At 33.1% G+C, this 11,858-nt stretch overlaps 1 protein-coding gene across 1 annotated transcript; it reads left to right on the top strand.

Annotated features, from left to right (window-relative positions):
* The first annotated feature begins 1,064 nt into the window (after positions 1 to 1,064).
* Positions 1,065 to 9,891, top strand: LOC141718074 (GTPase-activating protein gyp1). Its single transcript, XM_074520434.1, has 10 exons — positions 1,065 to 1,321; positions 1,732 to 1,879; positions 2,015 to 2,198; positions 2,660 to 2,730; positions 3,378 to 3,515; positions 3,604 to 3,695; positions 5,782 to 6,053; positions 7,733 to 7,818; positions 8,750 to 8,851; positions 9,485 to 9,891. Exons 1-10 carry the CDS (start codon positions 1,206 to 1,208, stop codon positions 9,644 to 9,646), a joined length of 1,371 nt encoding a protein of 456 aa, XP_074376535.1. The 5' UTR covers positions 1,065 to 1,205; the 3' UTR covers positions 9,647 to 9,891.
* The last annotated feature ends 1,967 nt before the right edge of the window (positions 9,892 to 11,858 follow it).

Consider the following 11,858-nt stretch of genomic DNA (forward strand, 5'->3'; position numbering starts at 1 on the left):
ATCCATCCGAAATAATAATCATGGAGAATAATTGTTAACAAAATGGTTCACATTCGTTCAACACAAAAATAATAGAGACTACACATTCAACATACTCTTATTCAACTTATTTTTAATAACCGTATACAAATAACCAACTTCCTTACAAACTAAAGCATACATATTTCACTTAACGTATACTAGGGAATCAACATTAACCATTACAATCGACAAAAATTTATGTCTTATCAGAAATTCGAAAAAAAACGTATGCATAATCAGAAATCCGACTTCCGGGGTGTATAATTCACACAAATTCGAACATAATTCGTACACAAATTCGTGCATAATCAGAGATCACACACAAATCATACACAAATCGCAACCAAATTCCCTACTAACGGGAAAAAATTCGCAAATCATAATAACGTATGTATAATCCAACAACGCACGTGTAAGCTACGTAACCACTCGTATATGCATAATTCACTACAAATCGCCACCGAATTAAACTGAAAACATAACCCTAGCCCTAGAAACCCGATTTTGACCCAATTGAAATCGAATGAACACTGAATCAGGGTTACCTGTATGCATATAAACATGGGGAATCGATGAAGCGCTACTTCTTCTCTGTAATCAACAAGAAATTGTGCAAAAAATTGCCTCACTCGCAGCCTAATCGAGTTTGTTTTCAATTCCATAACAATAACTTAAAAACGGGTTTGTTTTCAGGTTTAATCTATTCCTCAATGTTTTTGCGCATATTTACGCGGAAGAGTTTTAAGAACAAAAGAATAATGTTCCAGTAAAATATGTGTGAAAAGACTTGATACAAATCTATTTTCACGAAAAATATATGCGAAATGACACTTTTTTTTAAATCCTTAACGGTTGGATTGTTAAGAAGTGATGTGTTTGTTAAGTGTTTCATGACGACCCATTTTCATGTTTATATCGAGCTATATAAATGCGGCAACACGTTATCAACCATCCTAGCTGAAAATATTTATTTTGACTTTTAAAAAATTTAAGTGAAAAACTTCGGATAACTCATTTGATATATGAGAACCTACAATCTCACCCCTAAATAACCAAAAAAAGATTAAATTTTATAATTTTGAAAATCCCCAAAGTAAGAAGTAGAGTGGGTGGGTAGTAGAGATGGGCGTTTGAAAAGTACAGACGAAGGGAGAAAAGAACACCATGAAAATAACAGCGTCGTCATGATGAACAAAAAAGAAGAACGAGAAGATCTTAATCACAATCATTCCTCAATTCCTACTTCTCCTGTTTCAAGTATCGATTCAAGATTCAACCAAACCCTTCGAAATGTTCAAGGGTATATATACATATATTTCTTGGATTTCGATACCCAAGTTCCTGATCTTTGAAATTGTTGATTTGTTTGCAGATCTTTTAGCTACTTTGCACACTAACTGTTTGATTGATTGTTTACTTCAACATATTAGTGTATGTTTTAATAGATATATGTGAATTCTGTTTCCATTATATGTTCTTTGTTTGTGTGATCTTAACATGATCTGTAAAAATCATCTCTTTCACTGTGTTCAAGTAATTAGATTGCTATTTTAATTATTTGTCAGACTTAAGTTGACGTCATTGTCGGGGTAGAAATGTTTTTCCTTTGATTTTGTGGAATTTTGGATAAGTGTGAAAGGCTTTAGAATGCCAAACTCTCTGTACTTTTTATTGACCTTTTAAGAATTTTACATTTTAATGTTGGTATAGGTTGCTCAAAGGCCGCAGCTTTCCTGGAAAAGTTTTAATAACCAGGAGAACAGACCCGATTGATTACCCAACTTTGCTGTCTCCAGGCATTAGGAGTCCTACAGATAATAACTGTGGACCAAGTAATAACATGGATGATTCTGTTGAGGTACTGTTGATAGTATTTCTTTAGTACATTATAATAGATATAATATATAGAAGCTGATACAGATTTGTATATGCTTATCAAAGCGATCTAGGTCGTAGCATTTATATTGTACTTCTCTATAACTGTTTAATGTAGAAAGAAGCTCACATTAGAAGCCAGACAAACACTGATTCAGATTATAGTAAATTGAAAACGTCAACTTCAACTAATGAGAGTGCAACCAAAGAGGTCCAGAAGTCTACAATGGGTGCCAGAGCTACTGATTCTGCTAGGATACTGAAGTTTACTAAAGAGTTGTCTGCACCAGCTGTCATTTTAGGTATCTTATTGCGTTTAATATCATAATATTAAGACATGAGTTTGTATTTAGTTATTTGAAATATATATGTATGTATAAGTGAGCAATTTTTTGTGAATGATGTCATAAAGCTTTGCCAAGTTGCATGTTTTGACAGTTTTTGAGGTATATTGCTAGTCTAACTGAAATATATGTATATCCTTTGTACCTTTTAACCTACTAAAGAGCTCAAACTCTTGAATGAGTTTCTTATTTGCTTACAGTTGTTACATCCTAAGAGAATAGAATGCGACACAGTATCTAATCATGTGAATTGCACCGCAATGCAGATTATATACTGCGGAGTAGCATCTAAACTGCAAGGACAGTTTACAATTTTCTCAGCATATCCATGCCTCTCCTGTATTCAGTTTATGATTTGGAAAATTTTAATGATTGTAATAAATTATTTTTGCTGCTTTTTGCTCTTGTTTCTTATACAGATAAGTTGAGGGAATTGGCTTGGAGTGGTGTCCCACCATATCTACGGCCCTCTGTATGGAGGCTTCTTCTGGTAAATTTCTTTAACCTTCTGTTATTGTAAAAAGGGCTTCTTACCAGAGTCCAGACACTATGTTTTTGCAAATTCTTCTTGATGCAAACCAGATCCTTGTTTTATGTCAAAGTTGGTATAGATATCAGGTGGAATATTTGTGGTTAAAAAGGTTAGCATAGTGGAAAAGGTCAGGAGTAGAAGTGGGTTGTGAATCTTGAACTTATCATGTATAGTCATATAGGTCCAGTAGATATTATTCCAAATAGAAGCTAAATATAATGTTACAGTTCTGTTTGCCATAAGAATCAAACGGTATTTTAGATTATTAATTATTACATATAAAAACTTAAAACATTTCAAACAATAGCAATATGTTGCTTTCACATCTTTTTCTAATATTCTATCGATTGTTTTGCACGTCAGGGGCCTTTAACCCATGCAAAAAGTTTTAGATTGCCCTGACATGTGACAACTGACAGCTACTATTTGAGAAATGATATTCTCGAGAGTTTAAAATCAAAACTTACGCTAAAAAAGAATGAACTAAAATTAAATTATTCTCCAGTAGGCAGCTTAGTTCTTCTTGATGGTAGACTTACTAGTAGTCATATAATCAAAATCTTGTTGCGTCCTTACAATTGAAATTAAATATAACTTGACAACAGGGATATGCACCCCCTAATTCAGATAGAAGGGATGGTGTTCTGAGAAGAAAGCGCCTCGAGTATCTTGATTGTGTTGCACAATTTTATGATGTTTCAGATAACGAACGTACCGATGAAGAAATTAATATGCTTCGACAGGTAATATTGTTGTGGATTGGAATACCTACATCTTCCTGTCTAATTCTCATTAGAGCCTCTTTTAAATATTTTTTTTTCTTCTTTTTAGATCTCTGTTGATTGCCCTAGAACTGTACCCGACGTTGCTTTTTTTCAACAAGCTGAAGTTCAAAAATCGTTGGAGCGGATACTTTACACATGGTTAGAAACTAATATTCATATATTGCATAGAAAAGTTATCCATTTACTTCATTGTTATTGTCAGGTCATTCACTTCATTGTTATTGTCAGGTTATTGTGTTCACCTAATCAATTAGTTCTATTTTTTTCTTTTTCTATATGTGAAGATTGCACTAGCCATTTGTAATAATGCAGGCTTATGTCTTCAAATATCCATGAATAATTGTCACACAATGCTAGATATATAAACCTAACCTTGTTTAGTTCACACAAGGCTCTGTACTCATTCTGAAGTCACTTCAAATGTAGTACAAAGGTATATATGTATCTAGTCTAGTTTTAAATTTTAATGAGAATCAACTATTTGGGAACATTATGAGAACCACCAAGGTTCAACAAAATGATTATGCTGAACCTGTATTATATAGGTTGAATATGTTGAATCTTATGTAGTTATGTGTGTTGTACCCTGAATTGATGCCATATAGTAAATTGATGTATTCATTATGTTGAATCTAGTTAGTTTTATAGTGGTTCTTAATTTAATTTCTTTTCTGTTTGATCCAAATCCTATGTTGATATACCTTATTCATTGTCAATATATATTATTAACTTGCGTTTACTTCCTAGCCATGTTTCTTTAAATTCAATACAGTATCAACATGTTGAAGTTTTAACTTGTTTTCTATTCATAACCTAATCTTCTTATTTTAAGGGCCGATTGTATCTTATATGAGTATATGACTGTTATCATTTCTTACCCTAATAAAAAGAATAATTAAAGTTTGGAAGTAAGCATGTAAGTACATAACACCTTTTTTCTGATAAAGAGCCCAAGTGTGTGATGTGGAACATGGAACCAAAATATTTGTTAGTATTTTATTATGTTATTAGTTAGGAATAGATTTACTTGTAATTTATTATCAAGTTATATATATGTATAGATAATTAAGATTATTCTAGTTTATTATATTAGAGAATAAATAGATGATTTTTTTCCTTTGTTCTTTGAATTTTACTTGTCGGCAAAGTTTAGGGTTACAATTCTTTATAGAGTAAAGTGCACTTTGTGTACGTCTAGTATACCTGTCAGACCACTTGGGATTGTTCAGAAACTACCACTTGGAACACTGAGAATCTAAGTTTGCTGCATAATGCATGTTTCCGTCAAATGTCTGTTACGCCATTTGTTCAGTCAGGGGTCATTTAGTCTTTTTATTGCTTGAGCATTGTACAATTTATCAACAACGAAGAATGAATATTCACATCTGTCAACAAGCTCCAAGCTTTGCTTTGGGTCATTCTTTGTAAGGGGAATCATGGGTTTTCTTTACATTTGAGTTTTCGAGTTTATATTTGTAAATATACAATATCTTAAAGTGAAATTTTGATCATAAAAATTAATAGACGATCCTGTTGCAATTTAAATGAGTTGATTTCGTTAAGAATCGAATGAGATATTTGAGTTTCAATTCCCGGAAAAGTTTATCAATGGTAGTAATGAATCTAGGAAGATTATAGTCAAATTACTGTTCTACCCCTTCCTTCCACCCTTTTTTACTATCGGCGTTGACGGGAATGGACGGCAACATGCAAAGTATAAAAAGTCAGGAACCTGGGTATTGCAATTGGTAGTTTTTGAATTTCTCTATCCCAAGTGGTCTGACAGGTGTACTTTACGTACACGAAGTGGTATGTTATTGTGCGATGTTTAATATGGACAATATAGTCATACATTTTGTATTATAGACACACGTTCACAAATGTAAATCCTCTGTATCCTATGAACAATGATTCGTATTCTCTTGAAAGAAGGATTTACTTCCTCTGGCCAATATATTTTTCCCATAGATAGAATTCCACATTTAATGAACTGATAATTGCCGAAACATGTATTATCTTTTAATAAATTTACAAGCTTAACACTTGATTTACTATAGTTTTTGAATGTGGACAATACTTTTGGGACGAAAAAAATATGAAATGTGACCAATGTACGTGGAACGGAGGTAGGATAATTTATACTTTCACAAATAATGCTGTTATGTCCTAAGCATCCTTTTCTGTTCTTAATATTAATTATTCATCTCGTTCTTTATCTACACAGGGCAATTCGGCATCCTGCAAGCGGATATGTACAGGGAATAAATGATCTTCTTACCCCTTTTCTAGTTGTTTTTTTGTCGGAGCACTTAAAAGACGGTTTGGATAAGTGGTCAATGCTCAGTCTGTCTGTAGAAGATATCTCCAACATTGAAGCTGATTGCTATTGGTGCCTATCAAAGTTTCTTGAAGGCATGCAAGATCATTACACTTTTGCTCAACCCGGAATTCAGAGACTAGTATTTAAGCTAAAGGAGTTAGTTCGACGCATAGATGGTATGCATTTCTTTCTGGCTCCCTACCCTTTGTATTTATTTTAGCTATAAGTCATCTCCTACAGTACCTTCACATGTGTTTGGTTATTACCAACATGAATATGTACATTCTTATGTTGATTGCATTACTATATCTTGCAACACAGAGAGACGAAAAAATTTACTTGTTTCTAGGATGTTATACGATTCGTATTGCTTCTAAATGATTAGTGCATTTAACTTGGGAAGATATGGGAATTTATGTTCTAGTTGGGGGATATGTTGGGGTGCCAATGAAGGATTTAGCAATGTATACTTATTACTTTTTTGAAATGTTGCAAAACAATATACTTACATATCATCCGGATCTTTTTTCAAAATATTATCAGATTAATTGCTAGGCTCACTACTGTTATAAGAGAGGTGTGATTTTTTAAGGCTCATTTATTAACAAAAAGGAAACAAAGTTCAGAAATTGTACAGATGGAAAGTTCAGACGCTATACTTGAACTTCCAAGCCATTATATAGTTGTAAAAGAGGAGAGAACAGAGGAGAGCATATAAATCTCAAAGGGACCCAATCTAAATTCGTGATGCTTGCATACAAAGGACGAAGATGTTAGGTACTAAAATTGAAAAGAATTCCAAAAGCTCGCAAGAATTTAGTTACATTAAAATTCCAGTAATCTGTATTCCTTTGCTTTCGGCTCCATATGATCCAGCTGCTCACTGTAATAACTTACAACTTGGGTGGCTCACACCCTGGGTGGTTGGGCTGAAGACTAGTGGTTGGTGTCCCTCTGAGCTTTTGGAAAAGGGCAGCCTAGTGTATAAGACCAGCAATAAAACTAATAAAAAGAAGGATTCTAGTGAAAACAGAACAGGTGTTGGAAGATGTCAAAACCCTACAAGTAGAAGCACGTCCTGAATTGGACATGACGTTCTCAACCAAATTATATAACTGTTCAAAGCTGAAGTTTTTAATTCAAATCTAATGCGGAGCCATTAGGTTTTGCCACTTATCCTGTTGTCGCGCATGCCAGTAGAACATATTTTGTATTTGGACGACCTCTGTCTATAAGTGGTGTCAGCCAAGTATGATGTTCTCAGTATAATTTTGTACCTAAGTTTTAGTAGATGTCTAAGAATTTGAAGTGTCCATATAATAGCTGTTACAGTTATCCATAAACCCTCATTGAACTATGTAATCTATTTTTGGGCTTGCGGTATTCTTTATAGCGATTATCTGGTGAACTTGACATGGCATGGATTATATTGTCTGTATGCTTGTGATAATTAACTATGTGATAGCAAGTCCCTTAGTAACATAACTGAAGCTAAGTGGTGAGAGGATCTATACGCTGCTGTTTTTTTATTACTTTTGACGAGTCACAGAATCAAGATTGATGCTCCATAAACCATTCCAAACAAAATAAAATGCCGGGAATGTATTATTGCAGAGTCTAATATGGAATTTTAAGAGTGCCATATGGCTAATGATTATCCAAAGTCTGCTTACATTTAACAATTAACTTTATATTCTTTTTACTTCTTTAGCCTATGATCTTTTCTTATTTTTTTCCGTCTCATAGTTTTACGATTTAAAATTTATATATTAAGTTCATTTAATTCGTGAGTTCCCTGCTGTTCTTATCACTAGCTTATAGATGATTAACGAATTGTTTACAAATTTTTTGACAGAGCCTGTATCAAGACACATGGAGGAGCAAGGTCTTGAATTTCTTCAATTTGCTTTCCGCTGGTTCAACTGTCTTCTAATACGTGAGGTTTGTCCCCTTTTTCCTAATTTCCCCAACTCATGTATTACTTCTTGATATTATTTGTTACACTTTGCTTGTCATAATATAACACGGGCTAAGCTTCATTATAAGGATTATAATCTGAGGACTGCTATTTGCTCTCGTTTTCCCATACTTAATCCTGTAGATTAATCACATGAACCATTGTTTTCATTATCGCTTTATATCTCTTTTGAGGGATACTGTTTTAAAAGCATCCTCTCCATATTCCCCCCCATGAAATGCACTGAAACATGATTTGGTTTAGTTCATAGGATTATTTTATGGGAAAAAATGTATGACGAGTTGAAAGATAATAGTGAAATGCTGGATCTTTATCCTTGTAAGCAAATGTAATCACAAGGTAATGAAGTCTTAGATAGACTGAATATCGCCCATCGACTTTGTTAGCTGGACTCAGTTGTGGAGTGTTGGACAATGACACGTATCTGAGTGTGTAATTTGGAATATCTGAATTTGGGCGTAGCTTATTAAAAACCGATATATCATGAAATTTGGTTGCAATTTCTAATAATAATACTCAATAGTAGTTATATTTTAGGCAGCGATGTAGAAAAAATGTAAGAATTATTTTTTCTATCTCCATTGTGTCCTTTCAGTCAGGTGCAAACATGAATTTATTTATTAACTAATTAATTATTAATATTTACCCCTGCTCCGGTGAGTTATTGAATTTTAATTAATCAAAGGTTTTGTGTCGTAAAAAATTATTTTATGGTTTTATTTTAATAATTACAAACATCAAGTCTTCAAAGTCTTAGATGCAACAAAGTAATATGTTAAGGTTATATCTGAAATACAAATATGAAGGTTTGAAACAAAAACTAGATGAAACACCCTACTGTTTTGATGCTGCGTAGTATAATGAAATGACTAACAAATATTTTGTTCATCTTAGATTCCTTTCCATCTTATCAACCGCTTGTGGGACACATATCTTGCTGAAGGAGATGCATTGCCAGATTTCCTAGTATATATATTCGCCAGTTTTTTGTTAACGGTAAGGGAATATATCATTTGCTTGACTAGTTTAAATTGAGTACCATAAGTAGAAATGGTTTGATACACATCTCTAATGATGTGGAATATAAACTTAGTCTTAATTTATTAATTTCCAGAAAAGCAACCCAGCTTTTCTGAAATGCAGACGGACGCAAACATACAGATGCACTAAGGCACACACATATAACATTTTATTTAACTAGAAAAAAGGACATTTTATGTATATTTTTCACAATTTGAAATTTGTAAATTTAGTGACTAGAGTGCAAAGCTTCCAAGTGCTTTTGGTAGCTCCTTATCTCATATATTAAAGGATAAGAAATATTGATTTCCTTAATTGTCAAATATAGTTCTCTTACTGTAAGATCTAAGGAGCAAACTCTTTCTACCTAGGTAGTAGATATCCTGAATGTTTGTTTTTTAGTCTTTTAAGATCTTGCTAGAGCTAGTTTTAGAAGTCGTCAAATGTATGAGCTACGGTAGTAGAAATCAGGAAGGCGCGAATAAAATTGTCGCACTTGTTTAATATGAGGCAGCAACATTTCTATACCATTATGTGAAATGGCCCACCACAATTTTATAAACAATTTTGGATATTGTTAATATTTATTTTTCAACTTTAAACTTGCAGTGGTCGGATAAGCTCCTAAAGCTAGATTTCCAAGAGATGGTAATGTTCCTTCAACACCTTCCAACACAAAACTGGACTTATACGGAGCTTGAGGTAGTGCTTTCAAGAGCATACATGTGGCACTCCATGTTCGAGAGCTGTCCTAGCCACTTGGCTAGCTAAGTTATTTCTCGCCAGTCATCATATTCCCCTGATTGTTAGGTTTCTATTGTTTTTCTTTGTACTTAGCAAATACCCTTTATTCTTAGACTTCTCTTGTTTACTTGGTTGGAAACTTTTTCCTCAACTTGGTTTCTATGCATTTGTAGATGTGCTTGTATCTGTGTAATATTATTAAGTTTTTGTATTATTACACATGAGAAAAAAAATTGTTGCCTGAATGGAAACAAGCGTTTAGTTTTTGTTAAGTTTTACAGTCCAGAACTCTGATTTCTAATTTTTTTCCGTAGTTTTATTGTATTTTTTAAATTTAGTGTGGAGGTATATGTGAATGCCCGTGGTAAGATAATTAGAATCAGAAAGTGAGTCTGACAAACTAATATTTGACCTTGTATTGTATTTTCTGACTTTAATCTCAAATAACTATAACTATTTGAAATGAAAATATATTACTTCAAGGGAATCACGATGAACAGAGATTTCTATCGGCAATGCAGAATAAACATTAATATATATATATATAAATATTTAATATATTGTTAGGTCACAAACTGTAGAAGGGGGTTGAATACAGTGTTTATTATAATCAAATCGAATATAAGAACTCAAGTAACAGAAAACAGATTTTATTCAACACAATAAACTCTGTTACAATATGAAACTGTCCTCCCTCAGTGATGAACAAATTATCACGAGAGCTGCCAGGGTTACAATGAACAATATTTTCGATAATGATAACACGTATAGTGTAAACTCTATGTCTGTGTATATATACTACACAGTTACAAGATAAACTTCGAATTGATATCGAATACAATTCTGCTTCCTAATATATATCAATCAGTTATCTTTTCTTCCAAGTATTCTATTTTTCATAGAATTCCTTCTTCATGCATATCTCTTCTTGCGTTTGTCTTGATCTTCTTTCCTTTTAATCAACCGTCTTCCTTATCTGAAAGTCTCCTTAAGTCCTGATATTATCTCCTGATAAATATATCGTGATAACTTAAGTTTTGACAACCTAAGTTCTAATATCTTAAGTTCTGACTTCAGTATAAGTACTGATTTCCAGTTAAGTATTGATTTGTCCTGTTTAAGTAAGATCTGAAAACTAAACACAAATCATATTAGACATAACATCACAAATATATCTAACAATCTTCCCCAACTTGTAAATTAGCATAATATACAAGTTTAACAGATATTTGATGATGTCAAAAATATTAAGTACAAATGCATGAGAATTTAACTAGATAACTACAACTTACGGTCCTTTCAGCTTTACCATCCTTAAGATCTGATATCAGCTTCAGTCTGTATACACTTCAGAATTTAAGCAGTTGTAGATCTTCGACTTGGCTTCAATTTCTGATCTCTTTGATGTCAGGAGTTGTTCTGAGATAGTTCTTCAAAAGACATCTCTCAGCATATTCAAGTTCATTGACCATCCTCCTTTTAGCATTTTTCAATTCAGCTGTATCTTCACCAGTTTGAAAAATAGCTGCTCTGAGATCATTTATCTTAGCTTTCCTTATATCCTGATCAAGTCTGATCAGATATGCCTTGTCAGACTCTAGATTGAATTCACAGCCTTATAACCCAGAAAAGTAGTTATGATCTTAGCAGTTTTAGGCTTCATTTCAACAATATCACCTTTGTGATCTCTATACTTGGGACAATATGGGCTGTCAGACTTTACAGAGTAAAGCTTCTTCTGTCTTTGAATTTGTGACTTTAAATAACCTGCAGCACCATCTGTTAATCTATTTTTCACTTGAAGTAGGAATAGAACATGTTCCAGTTCTTCAAAATACTTCAGTGGAATAACATTCTGCCTGATATGGAATACCTTTCCATCTGTCATAAAATATAACAAGATATGTTCTTTCAAAACAGAATGGTAAACCATTTGTATAGATTCAAATTGATTCAATCTTTCAGAAGTTGCTCCTACTCCTGGTTCACTTAAGGAAGTTGGATCATTAGTAGTGTTGTGTACTCTTCTTTCATCAGAACTACCCAATCCAGATTTATCTCTTGCTTCCTTTCCTGTAACAACTCTTGCTTCAAAACCACTTGATGTAGTCTTCAAAAGTTGAGTCTGTTGAGTTTTGGTGAATCCTGGTAGGAGTATCTTTGAAGGTTTAACATGAGTAATGTCAGAGGTTTCATTTTCCTTAACTTCTGATATCAAGTCAACTTGAACTATGTCAGA

This window comes from Apium graveolens, chromosome 4 (genome assembly GCF_009905375.1).
Source record: "Apium graveolens cultivar Ventura chromosome 4, ASM990537v1, whole genome shotgun sequence".
Classification (NCBI taxonomy): Eukaryota; Viridiplantae; Streptophyta; class Magnoliopsida; order Apiales; family Apiaceae; genus Apium; species Apium graveolens.

Excerpts from the sequence above, each read along its gene's own strand:
- LOC141718074 (XM_074520434.1), top strand. The coding sequence starts at position 1,206 with ATGATGAACAAAAAAGAAGAACGAGAAGATCTTAATCACAATCATTCC. Across the intron at positions 1,880-2,014 it reads ACATGGATGATTCTGTTGAG|AAAGAAGCTCACATTAGAAG; the intron begins GTACTGTTGATA and ends TGTTTAATGTAG. Across the intron at positions 8,852-9,484 it reads TCGCCAGTTTTTTGTTAACG|TGGTCGGATAAGCTCCTAAA; the intron begins GTAAGGGAATAT and ends TTAAACTTGCAG.